This window comes from Panthera leo, chromosome B1 (genome assembly GCF_018350215.1).
Source record: "Panthera leo isolate Ple1 chromosome B1, P.leo_Ple1_pat1.1, whole genome shotgun sequence".
Classification (NCBI taxonomy): domain Eukaryota; kingdom Metazoa; phylum Chordata; class Mammalia; order Carnivora; family Felidae; genus Panthera; species Panthera leo.
In genome coordinates, this window is record NC_056682.1 from 171,568,929 (window position 1) to 171,593,211 (window position 24,283).

Below are 24,283 nucleotides of genomic sequence, written 5' to 3' on the forward strand. Positions count from 1 at the left end.
CATATAATGAAGCAAGCAAAAAGTATTTTGAGTATTTTCCAAATGTCAGTTACGCATAATTTCTGTAGTTTTCTAAACAAAATTTTCACTGTAAATGAATATAACAAAATTTTATTTTCTAGCATGAGCAAAGAAATGGTGATATCTAGTTTATCATTTTAGATACTAAGCGTTTATACATAGTTCATCAGTTTTCAAAGAATTAAGTCTCAAGATAAAATTCTATATAAAGTCATGGTTTTTTTTTTTTTTACTCCATGATTTTTTGGTCCTTCAATATAGAGTCAGTATCAAATCCAGTGCCAATCCTATAAATATGCCAAAGTCAAATTAACAAAAAAATTCTGCCCAATGTTTTCTGGAAGATGGGGGAAAGAAACTTGAATAATTTCTTAATATATTTCTCAATGTGTTGCTAGAATAGGTGTTCTTAACTAGGGAATCATAGACAGAGACCCTTCAAAGATCTATTGATGCTAAAGCAAGGGTTGGCAAACTTTTTTTGTAACTGATGAGGTTGTAAAAATTTAGGCTTTGCCAGCCATAAAGTCTTGGTGAACTTCTCAACTCTGCCTTTATAAAATTGCAAAAGCAGTCATAGACAGTATGTAAATAAACAGTGTGTGTTTCAGCAAACCTTTAATAAAAACAAATGGTCTGTAGGACCGTAGTTTACCAATTTCTGATCCAATTACTCAAATTTCATACTTTATTGTGTTGGACAATACGGAAGTACTTTTTGTATATGTGCTGCTGAAGCGAGCACCAGAAGTACTTTTTGGAAAGGAGGTGATTTTCTGAGTTGTTTTTTTGTTTTGTTTTGTTTTGTTTTGAGGTTATTTTAGTAATAGGTCATAAAATAGGTAATAGAACTATTCAGGAAGAATTTTTTTTTCCTATTCACATTTTTAGTTAATTTTCTTTGATGTATGGTTTCACAGTAATTTTGGTATAATTGTTTCAGTTATCTTCAGTTCAATCTTCTGGCAAGATGTTTTCTCTATGGAAATTGTATATTCCTTTTTTAATTTTTAAATACCTTCCTTCTGACATCACCTTTCCTTCTGTTTGTCCTGACTTAATAGTTGTGGCTACTCCACAATTCTTTGTTACCAACTTCTGGTATAGATTTTCTGGTGGCTGGTTTGTGATGATTTTTTTTTTTTTTTTTTAATTTTAAAAAATGTATAATACTGAGTTTGGATTTTCTTACAGAAATTTGTTCATACGACTTCTTTTTGTTTTAAATTTCAGTCAGAGGCTAACTGTTCTGCCATGTTTGGAAAACTGATGACCATAGCAAGTGAGTTTGCTTATTCATTCCATATATAACATAATAAACATCAAAACAGGCAAATAACTTACCCAATGGGACAATTTAATATGAAGTAAGAGAAAATAATTCAGCATAATTTTTAAGAGAGCTTGCTCTTAGTTTAGCAGAGTAGTTTTTCTTTTATAATACTGATTCTCTTTAATTTTTTTAGAGAATTTGCCTGACCCTGGGAAAGCACAAGATTTTGTGAAGAAATTTAACCAGGTTCTCGGTGATGATGAGAAATTGCGGTCTCAGCTGGAGTTATTAATCAGTCCAACCTGTTCTTGCAAACAGGCAGATGTTTGTGTGGTTAGTAAATTATACTTGTACATTTGTTCTTTTAGCTTTGCTTATTGAAATTTATATTTCATTAAAACCTGCCTTACATAAATTATTTGTGTTAATTTAACTATAATGTGAGCTCTGAATTACTCAGGAGTATATCTGTGATCAGCTTAGTTGTCTCACCAGTGTTCAGCCAAATTCCAGGGAAAACACTGGAGAACTAAGCTAGGGAGATTGGTCCTAGGAATTGAGCAAGACAGTATGCTTTGCATTTAGTAGACATTTGTTAATGTAAATAGAACTTTCTAAATCCTTGTGTGTGCATACATTTTCTTCACTTGTATTAGGATGGAGATAACCCTTGTCAATAAATTAGCAACCGTTACATTGTCATATATACATTTATAGAGAAGGTAATTTCCCATTTAGGCTTTTGTCTTCATTCTATTCCTGGATTCTGTATTTTATAGAAAACCAGTATTCATTGAAAATATCAGGAAAGAACTTCATCCATTCATTTATTCAGCATTTTATGAGTTTTGTGTTTGAATTTCAGCTATACCATTTACTACCAGTGTGACCTTTAGTAAGTTCAATATTTTGTAGCCTCATTTTTCTCATCTATGTGTGAAAACCTCACAGGATTGTTAGAAGATTTTGTGTGTGTGTGTGTGTGTGTGTGAGAGAGAGAGAGAGAGAGAGAGAGACTGACTGACTGTGTGTCCTAATACATGGCCCTTTAGGATTTAAATACATTGTATTTCTGTGGTATAGCACATATATTACAACTGCTATGTTTGGGACTAGGCTTACAGAGATGAATAAGAGAAAAAAAATATTTCAGATACTTATGTCTAACTTTGTTCTAGAAAGAATTAGAGTGGGATAATTATGTAATAAAGGGATGAGGACTATGATACATGTGTATAAGAAATGGTATGAAAGCATGGTATAGGTATTTTTTATTCATTCTAGGGATACTGGGTCTCTAAGTGGATCTAAAAAGACCAGGAATTAGGAAAAGATGTGGGGAAGCCAAGTTAGGGAAGAGAACAGTGGACTCTTCTTTTGGGTCTGGGAATATGGATATACCAACCACCCAGACTCCCTCAACCTTTGCACTTCTGAATGAGTGGTTTGCCGAAAACATTTAAAGGTTTCATTTACTTCTTTGGGATTTAGAATTCTAGCTCCAGAGTGCTGTGTCCTGCAGGGCATCAACTAATATAATTGGATCATAGAATGAAATAGCTTGAAAAGACCTTAGAAATAGTTGGTTTAAGCATTTGATTTTACAAATAAAGACATTGAATTTTAAGGTTTCTTATCCAGTATTTTACATCTGGTGATAGTGGCTGAGCTTCAGATAGAGTCTAGATCTACCATAAGTCCACAATTGTGTTCTTTCTATACATTCCATTGTTTACCGGAAGAGCCAGTTCAAACTGAGTACTGCTCAACAAATGTGCACCTTGAGAAAGAACAATCAGGTGGTGTTTTTGGTCTGAGAGAAACAGAAATTAAGCTTGAGTTTGAAAAAATGGCAATAACATGAATTCCTACTATTTGTCAGACCATAAAAGTTTCTAAATCCAAAAAGTATATGCAAAACAGATGTTTGTAACCAAAATATCTCAGGATGAATACCACAGCCATGCAGTGTAGCCAATCAGTGCTCCTGATTTTAGCAACCAGGAAAGTAGAGATGAGGACTGCAGTTGCACTGGAAAGAGCAAGGTGATGATACTTTTTTGGAGGGGAAATTATTCTGAAGATATTTTAGGCAATGGTCCACAGAATAGCTAATAGAAGTCTATTCTAGAAGACTCTTCACATTTTTTAGTTTGTTTTCTTTGGTGAATGGTTTCACAGTAATTTGTTTTCTGGCTTTTACATGAGCATTGTGTATTCTGAGCACATTATTTAACTTATCTGTATATTGAGTATAAAATAAGATTTATAATACTCTTTAAACACTCAGGAAAACACCACTGTTAGTTTTTGCCATTTTCCAGAATATCTATATCCTTTTGTCCTTCTCCCCAAGGGCTACTGTTATTAGTTATATACATCCTCTATTATCACATTCTTTTTTCCTGCTGCTCTCATTCTGAAATAGAAGAAAAGAATAAAGAAATACACAAAATTTAGTTTCTGTCATTCTGTGTAGCTTTCATTCTCAGAATTTCTCTCTATCCCCTACTAATGTGTATGTATCACCACTTCCTTTTTTTCTAAATGACAATCACTTCTTCTCAAGAAGTGAACATTACTCAGTAACAAGAGTTTTGTAGGAAGGGAGATCTAATACTTTGAGCAAGGAGTAACAATAGACCCATACTATGGCTTAATACATATATACACAATGGTATAGTGAGAGAGGATGAGCAGTGGTATTGCAGTGTCTGCTGTTCAGGTTTGCTTTCCCTTTGGACTTCAGGTATTGAGTTTCCACACCTTTATTCTAGAGAAGGATCACATATTTGCTATAGCATGAGCTCTGCTTGCTATTTGATGCTCTAGCATGACCATGGCTCCTAAATTTCAAGATTTTCCAGGAAGCTTATTAATGGAGCATTTGAGACAGTCCTAGGTTTAAATTCCAGCTGTACCATTTACTACCATTGTGACTGTTAGTGAGTTACTCAGTATTTCTGAGCCTCCTTTTCTTCATCTGTAAATATTATCAACCTCATGAGATTGTTAGATTAAGATGAAATGAAATTTTGTGTATGACTTAAAATAAGACCCTTGCGCTACCCCATAAGATGTAAATAAATGGTAATTTTTGTGGTACTACATATACATAACACTGGCAATTCTTAAAATAAGTGGAAAGGGATCATAAATCTCCATCTTTTTAACGGTCTCAAAGTGATTCTGCTAGAGTACTTCACAGATCACACCTTAAAAAACCCTTCTACAGGGTTATCTGAATATGCATTGTATCTTCTGAAGGCCAAATTTTGGGTTGTCCCTTGATCAAGCCTACACCATTATAATGCACTGCATAATTTAGTAAATTGTATTATACATAGTCTCTCACTGAGGTTGTAGTTTAGGTGACAGAGGCAGACAAATATTTCAATAGAGAATATAGCGTGGTAAGTATTCTGAAAGAATCGTGTCCTTTGTAACACAAAAGAACAGCCCCCATTCCAGGCCAGGGTGGAAATTGGAATAGCTTATTCGAGAATAAGTGGTTCCTGAATTGAATCTTAACAATTATGTAAGTAGGGATTAGACCACTACATCAAGAATGACTGGCTGTATTTCTAGCCTCAGTAACTGGATATCGGAGAAGATATTGGAGGGATAGAAAAAGATAATGATGTGTGGCCTCTCAGCAGTTGTGTTTAGAAGTCTGGAATTCAAGACTGGTTGGTATAGTTCCTGGAGGAGGTAAAGAAAAGAATGGAAAGGGAGAGAGATGCTAATGCATGCTATTTAGTAACAATCATCAAATGTTTCCTGTTTTCTTTTAATTTAATCTTTCTATAGTTAGAATGATATACAGGGGTGATGTGATTTATAGTAAGAAATATATATTGGTCTTTGTCCCCCATTTCTGGTACAGAAGTAAAAACCCTTTAAGTTACCAAAGTGCAGAAAGCCACGTAGGTGTCTTTTGTTATGTTAATGTGGTGCCTTTAGCAACTAGGCCTAAGGATGGGGACTGGTTGCCTCTGGAGCCAATTACATGATAAGAGGGTTGGAAACTGAGGTCAGTCACCAGTGGCCAATGATTTGATCAATCAACCTATGTATTGAATCCTCCATAAAAACTAAAAAAGACAAAGTTCAGAGAGCTTCCGGGTTGGTGGACATGTAGAGATTTGGGGAGAGTGACAGACTCGCAGAAGGAATGGAAGCTCCCTGTCCTTTCCACATACTTTGCCCTATGCATCTCTTTCATCTGACTATTCCTTAGTTAGATATCCTTTTATAGTAATCTGGTAAGTAAAATATTGCTCTGAGTTACAAGAACTACTCTAGCAAGTTAATCAGACCCAAGGAAGGAGGGGGTTATGGGAACCTAGATTTACAGCCAGTTGGTCGGAAGTATAGGTAACTACCTGGGCTTACACCTGGGCAGGGGCAGGGGCAGGGGCAGGGGCAGGGGTGGGAGGCAGTCCCTTAAGACTGAACCCTTAACCTGTGGAAACCAATCCTATCTTGGATAGACAGTGTCGGAATTGAGTTGAATTGTAGGACACCCTGCTGGTGTTTGGAGAATTGCTTGTTGATTGGGGGAAGTCCACCCTGCCCTCCATACACACACATTGGAATTATGTTTAGGAACTGAAAAGAACAGGTCACTGAATCATGAAAGTTAAACCTTTAGAAGCTGCTTCTTGTGAGAAATTATGCTTTATCTAGTTTACTGATTCCAACTGTGAAAATGGATAATGTTAAATCTAGGAGACATTTTGATTAGGAAAACAGCAAAGTATATGAGAGGAGATACTTACTGTGTATGTGAAAGAGTACAATGTTTTTAACAAACATTTATATTTTTTATTGTCAAAATGAGAAAGGAAAAGTATGAAGAACAAAGGAGATATATAAATGCAGAATTTTTAAGCTCTTTAGTGTTATAATAACAGGATTAAAAAATTATAAGCTTGTTGAGAATAGGGACTATTTATTTGTTTGACATTCTGTAAGAGTGCTTAATATACTAAACAATTTCTGTAACTAGTAAATATGTATCAGTAATAGTATCAATCTGTAGTGTTAGCATAGTTGATGAGAAATTTTGGAAACATTGTCAGAGATGCAGAAAGAATTCATTTTCTTTATTCATTCTGCTGTCATTTCCTAAAATGATTACATATGATTACTTCTGTTTGAAGCTTTGTCAGTTATGAAACTTCTTGTTGGTCTTAGATGTTTCTGTTTGTGCATTGGAAGTATGTGTGGGTGGTTTTTTTTTTTTCTTAATTGCATAAAGAAAACAAAGCTACAAACTAGTTGGTTTTTGTTGCTGCAAACTAATTTGGCTTGCTGCGTATTCCCAGTATCACTTAAGATTATCACATACAATAATTATTATGAAAGATTACTTAAATGTAAGGTTATATTGGAATATAAAAACATTAGGTTTTAAAAGTTAATTATATCTAGTGTTGTTATGTACATAGGTGTATTTTATATGGTATTATTACTAGGTTTATGTAATTGTGAATTATTCTTTTTCCCTTTAGCATTTCCTTTATTTTTTCTATGCTTGTCTCTAGTACCATAAGTGTCTCTCTTAATGCCTAGTTTTTTTTTCTTTTTTGTAACCTATTCCAGGGTACTGACTAGTATAGTTTGCCTAGCAATTTTCCAGTAGGCTTATTTGTTATTAAATGATCACTGACTTTATTTTAGGTTAAAGCAATTAAATTTTATGCTAGGGATAAAAAAAAAAAAAAAAAAAGTCCCCTTTTGGGGAGACCTGCACAAAACAAATTTGATTTCAAAAGATAGTAACTGTACTTAAATTCAGATTTAAAATGTATACCTGTGGGTTAGAGCAAAGTATGTAAGGACTGAACACTGACTAAATTATTTTTATTTTCTCAAATGCTAAAGTTTTGCTAAGTTAATTATAGTTTGCAAAATAAATCAAGCATCTCTTAATGACTAATAAGTTTTCCCGAGACTTACACTCTAATGAGAAACATGGATGGTATCCAATTTAATATTGTCTTTATAAAATTAACTTGTGTCAAGATATCACTGAAATTATAGTAGAAATTGTTTCATTTTTCCCTTGTCCCCTGAATATATATTTTTTTATGTTTTTTATGAAAAAACATATAAAGTGACTATTATTTGTTACTGCTTTATAGTTTGGGATGTACTTTTAATATGCATTATCTTCTCACCCAAAATTTATATTTATTCAGCAGAAATATTCATTAAATGTTGATTAAATTGTGTTGATTAAATTTGTGATTAAACTTCTTCCCCCAGTGCCCAGCACTTTGTGAATTTAACCTTGTCTTTGGGAGAATCAGGCTCTCTAATAAAGTCCCAATATATTCTTTAGAAACTCCAGCAATAACATGTTTTCTTTGTAGGAACTATTTGATGTAATGCCACCATCTTTGGAATCACCTATGTTTTTCCAGAACTAAACATTTTATAAATAATTACGTACTTATGAATCTCCCCCTCTTTAAAAAGACAAATCATTAACTGAAAGCATAATATTCTGTCAAATTATGAAATAAACTAATAAAAGATACCCATGAAAGTATTAATTGTTAACTTTTTGAAAGAGCATTAAAAAAGATTGTTTACTAAGCAATAATTTCATGGGAGAAATATAGGATAAAAGGCATAAATCACACAATGTTATCCCCTTTCTGTCCTTCACAGTACAGATTTTGCAGTGATAACCTAATGAGTATATAATTCTAGTCAGGGTCTAAAGCAGAAATTTAGTCAAGTCTAAAGCAGATTCTGCTGGTTTTGAATCTTTAAATGCTTTTGATACCTATAGTCACTTTTATTTTGAAAAATATGAATGTGAATCATACTTACGGTAAAATCTTTCCCTTCTATAGAGAGAAATAGCTCGAAAACTTGCAAATCCTAAGCAGCCAACAAACCCTTTTCTAGAGATGGTCAAATTTCTGTTGGAAAGAATTGCACCTGTGCACATTGATTCAGAAGCCATAAGGTAAGCCAGGAAATCTATTCACTCAAAAATAGCATATGGTCTGAAACCACAGTGTGGTAAGTTTAAATTCTGGGTCCCTAAGAAAACCTAAAAAGTCTCCCTGTATACCTTTTTAATATATCATTCAAGTTGAAAGAAGGGCTTACTCATTTTCTAGTCTTTGACTTACTTCAATGATTTTAATTTTTTTAGAGTTCTTGTGTTTTATTTTTAGCCTATCTGTGCTCATCAAAGAAAACCCTAGAACGCAAAAAATGGAAAAAGAAGAAATTTTTAAATCTATATAGGCTGTCAGTCAATCTTTGAGTTTTCTTAGCCATTTTGATGGCCACACAACATCCCTGTAGTATGTATTGTATCACTGTTCAGTTGAGATATGTGAAAACAGAATAGTATTTTGAAAAGAGAACAAGTTGCCATTAGACAAATCTGGTGTCACAGCATGTGTCTGCTACATACCAGTTTGTGTCTTTGAAGAAGCCTGGTAATCTATCTGAATTCTTAATTTTATTTTTAACTTTAATATGTGTATAACATCTCCTTGTCATATGATTGTCAGAATTAGAGATAACGTAAAAACTAAGAAGCCTGGCACAATAGACATTAACAGCTATTGTTTTTTATTAAGTGTTTTCCATAATTTCATGCATTTCAGTTGTTTCTGATGATTTCTGTTGTAAACTTCTGTGAATACTTTTCCCTTGCACTAATCATTTTTCCTGTAGACAAGCTGTATATCTTCCTTTTCATGTTGGGTCACTATATAGTACTTACTGGTTCTCTCTCTCTGTTTTCTTTTGTTTTTATTGGTTCTCTCTCTCTCTCTCTCTCTCTCTCTCTCTCTCTCTCTCTTTTAATGTTTATTTATTTTTGAGAGAAAGAGGGAGACACAGAATCTGAAGCGGAGCCCTAGGCTCCGAGCTGTCAGCACAGAGCCCAACATGGGGCTCCAACTCACGAACCACGAGATCATGACCTGAGCCAGAATCGGATGCTTAACCAACTGAGCCACCCAGGCAACCTTTATTGGTTTTCTTTTTAAATAGCTTTGGATTAGGAGACCTGATTCTAGCTATTAGTTATTTCACTGTATGTGAATTACTGCTTTGGTTGTATTGAAATGCCAGTTGTATTGGTTTTCTAGGGCTGCCATAACAAAATACCACAGACTGAGTGACTTTAACAACTGAAATTAATTTTTCTCACAGTTCTGGAGGTCACAAGTCAAAGATCAAGGTGCCATCAAGTTTGATTTCTTCTGAAGCCTCTCTTCTTGACTTGCAGATGGCCTCCTCTCACTGTCTCCTTATAGGGTCTTATTTTATCTGTGTCCTAATCTTCCCTTCCTATAAGAACAATAATTATATTGAATAATGGCTCACACATTTCACCTCATTTTACCTTAATTATCTGTGTTAAGACCCTACTTTCAAATATACTCACATTATCAGGTACTGTAGATTAGACTCCAACATTTAATTTGGGGGTACACAATTCAGCTTATAACAGCAATGTCTGTCTACCTTTTTCTCTTTTTTTTTAATGTTTGTTTATTTTTGAGAGAGTGAGTGAGTGGGGTAGGTGCAAAGAGAGAGGAGGACAGAGGATCCGAAGTGGGCTCTGCACTGACAGCAGAGAGCTTGACATGGGGCTCGAACTCACCAACCACAAGATCATGACCTGAGCTGAAATTAAGAGTTGGAGCTTAGAAAAGTAAGGTTTTCAGAGAGTAAGTGGTTTGTTCACAGCTGGGTAATGACAAAAACCCTAGATTTATTTTATTTTTCCAAAGGATGGAAGTAATTTTATTTTAATTTTTTTGTTTTTACTTATTTATTTTTTAATTGGCTTTTCACCCAATGCAGAGCCCAGTGCAGGGCTTGAATCCACGATCCTGAGTCAAGACCTGAGCTGAGATCAAGAGTCAGGCACTTAACCAACTGAGCCACCCAGGCACCTCTGTTTTAATTTTTTTTTATTTGGGTATATTTCAGACACAATGTTAATTAGTTTCAGGTGTACAGCATAGTGATTTGGCATCTCTATACCATATGCTATGGCTCACCACAAATATAACTATCATCTGTCACCATACAGCGCTGTTACAATATCATTAATTATATCCCCTGCACTGTACCTTTTATTCCGATGATGTATTCCATAGCTCGAAGCCTATATCTTCCACTCCTCTTCACCCCTTTTGCCCATCCCCCTTCCCTCTTGCAGCCATCAGTTCTCTGTATTTATAGCTCTGATTCTGCTTTTAGTTTGTTTATTCATTTGTTTTTTTACATTCTACATGAGTAAATCAAAAATATCATAAATCATACTTGTCTTTCTCTGACTTATTTCATTTAGCATAATATCATCTAGGTCCATCCATGTGGTTGCAAATGACAAGACCTCATCCCTTTTTATTGCTGCATATTATTCTTGTGTGTACACATACATACATACATACACATACCACATCTTTATCCGTTCATCTGCCATTGGACACTTAGGTTGCTTCCATGTCTTGACTATTATAAAAAATGCTGCAGTAGGGGCGCCTGGGTGGCGCAGTCGGTTAAGCGTCCGACTTCAGCCAGGTCACGATCTCGCGGTCTGTGAGTTCGAGCCCCGCGTCAGGCTCTGGGCTGATGGCTCGGAGCCTGGAGCCTGTTTCCAATTCTGTGTCTCCCTCTCTCTCTGCCCCTCCCCTGTTCATGCTCTGTCTCTCTCTGTCCCAAAAATAAATAAAAAAAAAAAAAAAGTTGAAAAAAAAAAAAAATGCTGCAGTAAACATAGGGATGCATATATCTTTTCAAATTAGTGTTTTCATTTTCTTTGGGTAAATACCCAGTAGTGGAATTACTGGACCATATATTTCTGTTTTTAATTTTTTGATGAACCTCCCTACTATTTTCCACAGTGGCCATACCATATATTTATATTCCCACCAACACATTTATTATTTTTGATGTCAGTGTCCTTTGCTCTATGCCATTTGATTTTAATGGGGTAAATCAGGATATAGTACATGTAGATAGTGCTCTGCCTTTGCGTATTGACTTTGAAAGATACATATAATGGCATTTGCTCTTTGTCTCCGTGAGGCTTCACAGGGTTTCATTACTTTAGTAAATTATAGTAAAGCTAGTGGTTGATCTCCAGTCTTAACAGACCAAACACTGCTTTTTCAGTAGCATCATGTTTGGGCTCAGAGAAATCAACTTATGGTTAGGGTTTCTGAGAGACTACTTTCATGCAAAATTCTAGTTTATTTTAATGAGAAATATGTCATATAATATTCTTTCTGTGTAACCAAATCTTTATGGACTATTGTGAATAGAGGGTTTGTTTCTTCATTTAACACACATTTAATGGAGCAATTTGTAAAATACATTGGGTAACTAGGGAAGGATAGTTATTTAACCCAAATTGTGTGGGATGAATTTGTTATTAGAGCAGGTTCTGAAATAGATCACACATAAAATGGGTAGTGAAAGATCAGTAGGAATTATGGAGAGTAGTCAGGTGGAGATTGCAGAAGAACAGGCCACTAGCCCTGTGTCCTTGGGTAGATTATTTAAGCTACTCTGAGCTTTAATTTCCTCACCTTTAAAATAAGGATAATAATACATTTACAATACAATAACAATACACAGCAATAAAATAACAACTGGAATTGTTGAGAGGCTTAAATAACATGGATATATAAAACACTTAGCACAGTGCCTCGCACATAGTAACTACCAAATGAACTTTAGTAGCTATTCTAGGAAGAATAAATAGACAAAAACAAAGGCAATTAAGAAGTAGTTGGAAAGTTGTATGTGCTTTAACCATAATGAAGGATTTTGGAAGAAAAGAATGAGGATAGTAGAAAATCATCCTAAATATAACCAATTTTTCTTTAGTATATTTTCCCCAGACTTGTGTTTATACAAATACACATATGTGTGCTCCAGTTAGTTATTTATCCATAGATAGTGGTTGAAAGTGAAGTAGTGATTGTAATAGTGGGAGAGAGGAGTAAAATTTTACCTTCAGGGAGAGGGTAAAATTTTAAAAGAAAAAGGTTGAAGACTGAATCCTAAGGAAAATTAATTAAGAGGTTGGCTACAAGATAAGGAATTCATTAAATTTTTTAAAAATTTGACAATATAGTATGGTGACAGATGGTAACTAGACTTATTGTGACCATTTCATGTTTATAAATATCAAGTCACTCTCCTCTACCCCTGAAACTAATATAAGATTGTATGTCAATTCTTCAATTTAAAAAAAAAAATTGTTTTTAAGGAGGCATGGTCAAAAGTGGAAAATCAGGGGCACCTGGGTGGCTCAATTGGTTAAGAGTCCGACTTCAACTCGGGTCATGATCTCACAGTTTGTGAGTTCGAGCCCCGCGTCAGGCTCTGTGCTGACAGCTCAAAACCCTGAGCCTGCTTCAGATTCTGTGTCTCCCTCTCTCTCTGACCCTCCCCAACTCACACTCTGTCTCTGTCTCTCTCTCAAGAATAGATAAACATTTTTTAAAAAATTTTAAATGGAAAATCAGGAAAGAGTGGTAACACAGAAGCTAAAGAGGGACTAAAAGTTGGAGAGGTCAGATGCTATCCGGAAGTAAAATAGATACTAAAAATCATCCATTGGATTTAGAAAAAGGAAAAACGTCACTATGGCCAGGATAGTTTCTTTGGAGTATCAGGGGCAAGCCCAGTTTACCAAGGATTGAGAAGAGCATAAGATAGCCCTTCCCAACATCCACATCATGGTACACAGAGAAAATGATAAAAATTGAGCAGAGAAGACTGCTCAAGCCCAGAGGTGATTGACTTAGCTCAACAGGATCCTAATAGGGTCCACTCTGCAGCCTTGAGATAGGAGAAAATCCAAGGGATAAATAACTTGTTACACTTCCAAAGTCTGCTTTAGGAGGTAAATTGGGATGTAGGACAGCCACTGTGGACAGTTTAGCTATAAAATGTTAAAGAGAAAAATTAGATAATGGAAAGAGAGTAAGCCTGAAGAAGGGTCTTTTGTTGTTTTTAATGAAGAAATTTTGAATATTTAAATACCTTTGAGAGGTGCTAATAGAAAAGAAGAGAGGCTGAAGATGGGGGAAGGGGGGTAGAATTATAATGCAACATCCCTAAAGAAGAAGAGCAGAAAGAAGAAAATCTTCTCCATGATATGAAAAAATGATAGATACAAATTAGAGGAATTTAGAAGATAGGGTATAGAAAATTAGTTTTCACTCATGGCCTCCTTTATTCTCTGTCAGGTTAAAAGTAATATAAGTAGTCTGCTCAGTGGAAGAATTTAGACCTGAGTTAGAATAGTGAAGATTTATAACAGTTGTTATACAAATTAAAAGAGAAAGAGACACATAGAAGACTTCCCAAGCAATTTTGAACAGACACTTGAATTGGTGATAATCTTTTGCTTCATGATACCCCTATGAAGCATATGGAGTATGTATTATTTCTCTAATTTAGAAACGAAAATACTTTTATAAGAGAAAGGACTGCGGTCCTGGTTTTAAGACTTGGGTCTCTTACAGCTTATTGACTCATAATGATGATCCACCCACATTATAATGAAGGCAGAGATGATGCACTGTATTGTTTTGCACTGTATTTCCAGGATAGACCCTAAGACTTGGCAGATAATAGGTGGTCAGTAAATACTTATTAAATAAATGCATGCATAACCTCTTAAAAATAATTAGATACACTCATAAATTTTTTCAAACACATTTGTAATCTTGTTAAATTCGTGTATCATTTTACAGGATTTCGTCCAAATAGAAAGCATACTTCAGATATTCTTCTCAAATTGGAAATAACTTTTGTTTTTAATATATGTCAGAGCTAAAACTTGTAGAGCAAAATACTGGGTAAGCAAGATATCTTAAATAGGACATAAAAAGCATAAACAATGATGGAGCACCTGGGTAACTCATTAAGTTAAGCATCCTACTCAATAAATGATCCAGTTTAAAAAAAGGGGACAGATTTGAACAGACTTCACCAAGTAAGATATACAAATAGGAAATAAGCACAGGAAAAGACAACCAACATTATTACTCATTAGGGAAATATAAATTCAAATTTCAGTGAGAAACCACTACATACCCATTTGAATGGCTGAAATTAAAGATACTGTCCATACCAAGTATTGATGATATTTCAGACTGACTGAACCAGGTGTTGGTGATACAGGAGATAGTTTGTTGTAACATTAAATATACATATAATATTACCATACAACTCAGGAATGACAGTACTAGATATTTGCCTACAAAAAAAGAATACCTAAATTCCCATAAAGACTTCAAGTTAATTGCTTGTAGCAGCTTTATTTATATCTTTAAACTAGAAATACTCTAAAGTTCATCTGTTGGTAATTAGATAAACATACTGTGATAAATCCATACAATGTAATACTTCTCAGCAATAGAAAGGAACAAACTATTGATTCTATGCAACAATGTAGAGAAATCTCAAGAGAATTATATGTCACATAAAAGATGTCAGACGCAAAATACGTGAAATTCTAGAAAAGGTAAAATTATAGTGACAGAAACCAGGTCAGTGATTGCCAGTGTGGAAAAAGGAGATTGACCACACGGGGCATAAGGCAATTTTTTGTGGAGATGGGAATATTTTTATATATATATATATATATATATATATATATATATATATTTATATATTTATATATATATATATATATATATTCACAATGAAACACCACTTTATACCCACTGGTATGGCTATAATAAAAAAGATGAGTGGGAGAAGACGTCAAAAAATTATTACCCTCATATATTGCTGGTGGGAATATAAAATGATGAAGCTGCTTTGGAAAACAGTTTGGCAGCTGCTCAGTAAGTTCAAACATAGAGGGGTGCCTAGGTGGTTTAGTCAGTTAAGCGTGTGACTTTGGCTCATGTTGTGATCTCTCAGTTTGTGAGTTTGAACCCCGCATCAGGCTCTGTGCTGTCAGTGCTGAGCCCACTTCAGATCTTCTGTCCCCCTCTCTGTCTGCCTTTGCCCACCTTGTGCACATTGCCCCACTCATGCACACTTGTGCTCTTTCTCTCTCAAAAATAAACATTTGTGGTGCCTGGGTGACTCAGTCGGTGAAGTGTCCAACTCATGATCTCAGCTCAGGTCATGATCTCAGTTTGTGAGTTCAAGCCCCACATTGTGCTTTGTGCTGACAACATGGAGGCTGCTTGGGATTCTGTCTCTCACTCTCTCTGCCCCCTCCCCTGCTTACTCTCTCTCTCTCTCAAAATAAATAAACTTTAAATATAAAAAAAAGTTAAAACAGAGTTACTATATGACCCAGCAACTCCACTCACAAATATATGCCCAAGAGAAGTGAAAATATATGTCCATACTTGGATATGAATGTTTACAGAAACATTATTCATAATAGCTGAAAAAAAATAGAAAAAAACTCAAATGTCCATCAACTGATAAACTGTCTTATATGCATATACTAGAAGGTTATTCAGGATTAAAGTAAATGAAATACTAATACATAGTACAACATGGATGAACCTCAAGAACAGTTTGCTAGGTGAAAGGAGTCACTCATAAAAGACTACGTATATATCATATGAGTCTATTTATATGAAATATTCAGAATAGGCAAATGTGTAGCAACAGAAGGCAAATTAGTAAATGACTAGGAATAGAGGAGATACGAGTGAACAGCAGTGACTCCTATTGGAAAAGGGATTTTTTGGGGAATGGGGTGAAATCTAAAATTAGATTGTGGTAATGGTTATACAACCCTGTGAATATAAACTAAAAACCACCGAATTATACATTTTAAATAGGTGAGTTATATGATACATAAATTATATTTCCAGCTAGTGTTTAATACACTCCTAATTTGTTTTTTAAAAAAATGTTTATCAATTGAAGATACTGAGGAAGTTTTTAAATTATTCTTGTGATGTTAAAAGGGAAATAAAAGTACTAAAAGTGGTTTAAATTATATAGAAGATGTATCTGTGTACCTTATGTATTTTATACTTAAAATTTTTTAATAGTTTGACTAAAATATGTGTATTTTTCCAAGGGAAAAATTTTAACCTGAAACAGTTACGATTAACTTTCATTTGTTAAATATTTGCTATGTATTAGGTCATTTGCTGTAATAATTTAATGCCCCCAAAATAAGGGTTGTTGGTTTTTTTTTCAGTTTACTGATGAGGAAACAGCCTCAAAACCAAAAATCACATCTATTGCAACAACATGGATGGAGCTACAATATTTTATGCTAAGTGAAATAAGTCAGTCAGAAAAAGACAAATATCATATGATTTCACTCATATGTGGAATTTAAAAAACAAAACAAATGAAAATAGGGAAAGGGGAGAAAAAGAAGAAGAAAGGGAAACAAACCACAAGAGACCCCTAACGATAGAGAGCAAACTGAGGGTTGATGGGGGGGGGGGGGGGGGTGGGGGATGGGCTAGGTAGGTGATGGGTATTAAGAAGGGCATTTGTTGTGGGGCACCTGGGTGGCTCAGTCAGTTAAGCGTCCCGACTTCAGCTGAGGTCATGATCTCACAGTTTGTGAGTTCAAGCCCCATGTCCAGCTCTATGCTGACAGCTCAGAGCCCGAGGCTTGCTTCAGATTGTGTGTTTCCCTCTCTCTGTGTCCCTCTCCTGCTCACACTCTGTCTTTCTCTAAAAACTAAATAAACATTTAAAAATTCTTTAAAAAATTAAAAAACAGATAAACATAAGGGAAGGGAAACAAAAATTTAAAAAAAAAGGGCATTTGTTGTAATGAGCACCGAGTGTTGTCCTTAAGTAATTAATCACTGAATTCTGCTTCCAAAACCAATATTGCACTGTATATTAACTAATTAAAACTTTAAAATAAATTTAAATTAAGGATTTAAAAAAATCATATTTGTTTTTACTTAAAATAATACCACGTTGGGGCGCCTGGGTGGCTCAGTTAGTTAAGCCTCCGACTTTAGATTTCAGCTCAGGTCATGATCTCACAGTTTGTGAGTTCGAGCCCCGCGTCAGTCTCCATGCTGAGCATGGAGCCTGCTTGGGATTCTTTGTTTCCCTCTCTTTCTGCCCCTTCCTGTGTGTGCACGCGCTCACCTGCTCGCTCTCTCGCTCTCTCTCTCTCTCTCTGAAAATAAATAAATAAACATTTGAAAAAATAAAATCAGGGGCGCCTGGATGGCTCTATCGGGCACGTGTCCGACTTCAGCTCAGGTCATGATCTCACAGTTCATGAGTTCTAACCCCATGCCCAGCTCTGTGCTGCTAGCTCAAAGCCTGGAGCCTGCTTCCGACTCTGTATCTCCCTCTCTCTGTGCCCCTTCCCCACTTGCACTCCATCTCTGTCTCTCAAGAATAAAGAAACATTTTTAAAAAGCGTTCACCTTGCTTATTAATTAATTAATTAATTTAATTAATTGAAAGTACCATGTTGCTACATAGTCTGATTTTTATTCACAGGTAATGTTCTGTTTTGTGGTGGTTAGGTATGTTTGAAAAACTAATTCCATAATGTTGGACAATTAAATGTTTTTTTATTGATGAATCTGTTTATGAATATAACATGATGCTTCTCATGAACTTTTCTCTAAATCTTTAGGAATAGAATTACTGATTCAGTAAATTAATCACCAAGGATTAATTTAAACTCCTTTGTCCATGCATTTGTTTTTTACTTTGAGTGAATTGTCATTTCTTCATTTAGCAACTGCCATCTATTGTTTTTCTATTGTTGTAAGCAATCTCTTTATATATAGAAATCAATGTTAAATTATCTTTCCAGTACATATCATTTAATTTTAATCTTGTTGTTTTTCAGTAGAGTTGTACATGGAGTTTCGGCAAGGTTGTGGGTAGATAAAGTAAAAATCTCAGCTGTCAAGTTGGGAGCAAAGTTTAAAAAGTCACAAAATAGGGTTGCCTGGTGGCTCAGTCCATTAAGCATTCTCCTCTTGATTTCGGCTTGGGTAATGCTCTCAGCAGTTCGTGGGATGGAGCCATTGGATTCTCTCTCTTCCTCTCTCTCTACTCTCTCTACCCCTCCCCCACTCACGCACAAGGTCTCTTTTTCAAAATAAATAAACATTTTTTTTTAAGTCACAAAATAATTTTTTCCTCCAGGAACGTACTTGTAGCTAATGTTTAGGTTCTGTATGTGTTCTACCACAATGTAGTTAGGAATTACTGATCTACTAAGGTGGCTAATTTAGATTTTCTTATTTTAATAGTGCACTGGTAAAACTGATGAATAAATCAATAGAGGGAACAGCAGATGATGAAGAGGAGGGTGTAAGTCCAGATACAGCTATTCGTTCAGGACTTGAACTTCTTAAGGTACTTTTAAAATAATTCTGTCTCCATGAATTTCCAGTCTTAATTCCAATTCCCTTAAGGATATGCAAGGATTGGGCTTTATTTCATTGGAAACTGAAAAATTAAACATTTGTAGTAGAAATCATATTTTATAAAAATGTATGTCTTTCACATTACAATAATGTAATTGTTTTACATTATAAAATCATGTTTTGATGATTTGCTATTTCATTCCTCATTTGCATACCTGTATTTAACAACATGTGCTTGTAACAGTATGTTCTAAATGATCTAGTCTTAACTTTCATCTGCTGACAGGAATTATATGACAGTATCTGTCTTATCAGGAAATTTTTAAACAATTGCTACTCATATTATGCCAAAGAATTCAGAAAATAGAGCAATTAGAGGCAGATCAGGCAAGACTTTGTGGACAAGATATGGCTTAATCTAAGGTAACACAGCATCGTGAAAGAGAATAATTCTTGGCATATTTTAGGGATTGTTGGGAGTCTAGCCTAACTGAAAAAAAAGGATTGCTTTGGGGAATAACGGGATACAGGGTTGGTTTTAGATTGGTAATGTTCTTTGAGCAGAAAGGTGTTATCAGGGTCTTTCCTTCTGGCTTTCATTATGGCATGGCACTTAACAGAGCTTTCATCAGATGGAGTAAAGAGGAAATTGAAGGAAAGAGGTATTTAGATAACTATAATGTGTGAACTGAGGGAGAAGAGACAAACCAGTGCAATGGACATTAGATAGAAAAGAGAGTGATGGGATTGTATTGGAATGGTCTTTAATTTCATGGAAAGATTTTGTATTTTTAATGATGAGATATTTTTAAATAATTTTAAGAGTAAAATCTTGAAGATAAGCATTTTTCATAGTTTTGATTCATTTTTTCAAATTTGATTCTCCATTTTTCTGTAAGTAAAATTTACAAGGTTTTATATTATCAACCCTATTACTAACATGTCAACATACTATCTAAATATTATCAGCAAGAATCTCACCGAATGAGACCATCTCTTTACTTTATAACCCATTAAATAAATGCTTATTAAGTAAGTTAATGAAGATTACATACTCCATCCCCTACCCACACCTCTCCACTTGTAGCCTTTATCTCTGATATTATGCTAACTAAGTTGTTTCCACTTCATGGAAAGTAAATTTCGTAGACATGTCCAACTTGCTATAAATTCCTTAGGGATAGACTGGGACTTCTAGAGTAATAAATAAAGGAGTAATAATGTACATGTTTTTAATCGTGACTAAAAGTTCACAGTTATGGCTTCTTTGTTTATAGTTATGACCAGTGGAATTTTGTGATGGATTTCACTTAAAATATTCCTTTTAGACTATCGTTTTGCCAGTGAAATAAAGCTCTGTGTTAACATTTTGTTTACATCACAGTATCACAGTCCATAAAAAAAGAGCCACATTTTCTGCATTCCCAGTTTCAGAACAGACTAAGAGGTAAAGAAGAAAATAGGGCAAAGGCTATATATCAACTCTCATAAGGAGTCTACTGCACAGTATTTCTTTTCACATGTCATTAAACACAACAAATTACAAAGGAGACTATGAAATAAAATCTTTATTCTGTATAGCTAGCATATGCAGCCCATAATTTTGAATTGTATTTATAGTAGAAAATAATTTTCTTCTTTGAATGAAAACCATTGTCTGTACTTCTAAAGCTATATCTATTCCTCCAGGTTCTGTCTTTCACACATCCTACCTCGTTCCACTCTGCAGAGACATATGAGTCCCTGTTACAGTGCCTCAGAATGGAAGATGACAAGGTAGCAGAAGCTGCTATACAAATTTTTAGAAATACAGGCCACAAAATAGAAACAGACCTACCCCAGATACGATCGTGAGTATATTTTTTCTCATGGTAAACACAAAAGTGTTTTAAGTGTAGGAGCCAGTCATTTTTCTTTTTCATGTAGGAAGATAGGAGAGAGGGGAGAGGAAAGACAACTTTTACTTAGAAGCAACTTTTCTGTATCCTTTGTATTATCCTTTCTCTGCCTTATACTCCTCCCCTACTATTAGAAGAACAAACTGAGAAAGAAATTAGAGGAACAAACTGAAACTTTGTTTATAACAAGATTATTTTTGAATATTAATATTAATAATCAAAAGTTATCACAGAATTTAGAATTTGTGGTTAGCAAATTTGTGGTTAGCGTTTCTTCCTTATCTATGTACATTTTCTTCCCTCCAACTGGTTTAAATTCAGTAGCTGCTACTAACCTGTCTCACCAAAGAATGGGATAATCAACTAGTGTGTTTAACAGCATATCTTATTAGTTGCCTGGTTATTGGCAGTGGTGGTTTTATAATTTTGATCTCTCCCTCAAGATTACCTTTTCTCTTTCATCATAAGAATGAAATACATTTTGATATTTTTACTTCGACATCATAAAGAGGTTGCCTTAGGATCAAACTTGTGCTGAGAGTTTATATTTAGACAAAAAACGTGGGAGATGTCTTTTGAAGGAAAAACACATTGTTGATAGCTGCTGAGTCAGATGTTCAGGGTATATGCAAATAGTTCTGGATATATCCAAATCAAACCGTTTTTCCTTACAGGGTAATAATAGGACAAGAGGACTACTGACTCCTAAAGTTTTGGTTTTTTGTTTTTTGTTTTTTTAATGTTTTATTTATTTTTGAGACAAAGCATGAGCAGGGGAGGGGCAGAGAGAGAGGGAGACACAGAATCCAAAGCAGTCTCCAGGCTCTGAGCTGTCAGCACAGAGCCCAACACTAGGGTCGAACCCACGAACCGTGAGATCATGTCCTGTGCCAAAGTCGGACGCTTAACCAACTGAGCCACCCAGGCGTCCCCTGATTCCTAAAGTTTTTATTAAATTTGTAAGCTGATAGTTTAATTTGAGAAATAAGTCAATATTTTATTGTACATTCTCTTCATTCTCAGAACTGTACTGACTAATATAAAAGAATTACCACACTTAGTCCCTGGTCTCAAGGTGTTTATAGCCTAGAAGTCATAATCTTTGTACTTGTACATTGGGGAAAAAAATCATTGACACACTAGGGTAAAGTTTCTGGTGAGTTTTTCAAGGTAGGAAAACCTATTTTAAGGTAAAGGATTTCTTCTTAAAGGAATTCTATCCCAGCAGAAGCAGTGGAAAATGGGGGTAGGTGAAATAGTTAACTTTGGACACAAGGAATAAAACGTACTGTTCTTAAGACTAATAAGGAAGGAAGGAGAAAATCATTGAAAAGCAGAGGAGCAAAAACAATGCAAGCCTCAGAAACAACCCTGATGACATCATCGGATTATATAGCACACTAGAAAAGCAAGGGAAAAGGTTAAAGTTGATTTTTGTGTAATTTCATTAGGCTAAGAAGAATTAGTAACACATTTAACAACAGTTTGATCAACACTATGTCTTTGTTACTTGTGTTATTTACAAGAACTGCTACTCTGGTAAATGAGTTTGTGAGAAAGACTTTAACAGTGTTCAGTTAAGGAGGCTACTGGGCCATGGAAATCTGTCTCTTAACAATTCTAAATCTGCACACAGAGAAATGTGTCATATTCGTAAGTGTCAAATCAGATTTATACTGACTAGCATATATTCATCCCAGTTTTTTGGTTGAGGTGCATGACCTTGGATCTGGGGTATTGCTTTTAATGTCTAGCCTCCCATTTTCATGAGAGGACCTTTTGTCATCATTGTATTTGATACCACTGACCTTATAATCTATAAAATAGAACCACTGCATTAAATGTATGACAAGTATCTTTCCTTAAATTTTTTTTTTTTGCCTTAAATAGCTTTTCTTCTGATTAAAAGAATACTTAAATGTTCATTGTAAAAAGCTAAAACTTGGGGTACCTGGGTGGTCAGTCACTTAAGCATCCAACTCGTGATTTTGGCTCAGGTCATGATCTCAGGGTCATGAGATGGAGCCTCCCATTGGTCTCTGTGCTGAGTGTGGAGCCTGCTTAAGATTCTCTCTCCCTCTCTCTCTGCCCTACCCTGTCATTTTCTCTCTCTTTCTTTAAAAAAAAAAAAAAAAGCAAGCTGAAACTTTAGGAAATATAAGGGAGAGAAAGAGTCATTATCCACATTTTGATGTTTCTTTATGAGTATTTTGTCTATCTACTTGCTGTGTATACCTGTTCTTTTATAGGTTGGTACTTACATCTTCATATAATGTTTTCTTATATCAACATTTAATGCTTTAAGACTGTAATGTGTTATTTCCATATTGTCCTATTATTTTACTTTGACCTTCAATGTCAGTATGGAGGTTAAGTGCATGGATTTTGGAAAAGAAGTACACATTTTCACGTCCCAACTCCACCATTTCCTAGCTCCATCACCTTAAGAAGCTTAAATAGGGGCACCTGGGTGGCTCAGTTGGTTAAGCGTCCGACTTCGGCTCAGGTCATGATCTCACAGTCCGTGAGTTCGAGCCCCACGTCGGGCTCTGTGCTGACAGCTCAGAGCCTGGAGTCTGTTTCGGATTCTGTGTCTCCCTCTCTCTCTGCCCCTCCCCTATTCGCACTCTGTCTCTCTCTGTCTCAAAAATAAATAAACGTTAAAAAAAAAAAAAAGAAGCTTAAATAAAATAATATTTTTGTGCTTTAGTTTCCTCATCTGTTTAATAAATGTAATAGTCCTATTTGGGTGACTATGAGGATTAATTGAATTAATCCACATAAAAACACTTAGAATGGTGCTTGGTACAAGTACTCAATAATCGTTAGATGTTTTTATTACTCTTCTACCAATATATATGTGTCGTTATCCTTGCATACTTTGTTTAACTGCTTTCATTTCAGCCTTTTAGTAAAACTTGACCTTTTGCTACTTTTTGTCTATGGCTACTTTAAAGTTTATTTATTTATTTTGAGAGATAGAGGAAAAGAGCCTGAGCAGGGGAGGGGCAGAGAGAGAGGGAGTGAGAGAATCCCAAGCAGGCTCCGTGCTCTGCACTGAGCCCGACAGAGGGATTGATCTCACAACCGACAGAGGGATTGATCTCACAACCGTGAACCCATGACCTGAGCCAAAATCAAGAGTCAGACATTTAACTGACTGAGCCACCCATGTGCCCTTCCATGGCTGCTTTAAAGTAACTGAAGGGGGGCGGGGGGGGGCGCCTGGGTGGCTCAGTCGGTTGAGCGTCCGACTTCGGCTCAGGTCATGATCTCACGGTTTGTGGGTTCGAGCCCCGCATCGGGCTCTGTGCTGACTGCTTGCTCAGAGCCTGGAGCCTGCTTCAGATTCTGTCTCCTTCTCTCTCTGCCCCTCCCCGCTCACGCTTTGTCTCACTCTGTTTCTCAAAAATAAATAAAATGTAAAAAAAATAAAAATAAAAAAATAAAGTAACTGAAGGGGAAGGGCGCCCGGGTGGCTCAGTTAGTTAAGCATCCGACTTCAGCTCAGGTCATGATCTCTCACGCTGTGTCGGGCTCTGTGCTGACAGCTCAGAGCCTGGAGCCTGCTTCGGATTCTATGTCTCCCTCTCTCTCTGCCCCCACTTCGTCCTCTGTCTGTCTCTCTCTCTCAAAAAATGAATAAACATGAAAAAAATTATTTTTAATAACTGAAGGGATTGTGAAAGGGAAGTGGGAAATTAGGAATATGTACTTGGAAGGTA

The 24,283-nt window shown here is 35.4% G+C and overlaps 1 protein-coding gene across 2 annotated transcripts in view; it reads left to right on the top strand.

Annotated features, from left to right (window-relative positions):
• The window catches only part of PDS5A (PDS5 cohesin associated factor A), a 136,228-nt gene that overhangs the window by 68,701 nt on the left and 43,244 nt on the right, over window positions 1–24,283 (top strand). For both annotated transcript variants that reach the window (XM_042936570.1, XM_042936571.1), the window contains exons 15-19: window positions 1,255–1,303; window positions 1,488–1,627; window positions 8,164–8,279; window positions 18,544–18,649; window positions 20,350–20,510. In XM_042936570.1, the coding sequence (XP_042792504.1) occupies window positions 1,255–1,303; window positions 1,488–1,627; window positions 8,164–8,279; window positions 18,544–18,649; window positions 20,350–20,510 (572 nt within the window). The remainder of the gene's footprint in view (window positions 1–1,254; window positions 1,304–1,487; window positions 1,628–8,163; window positions 8,280–18,543; window positions 18,650–20,349; window positions 20,511–24,283) is intronic.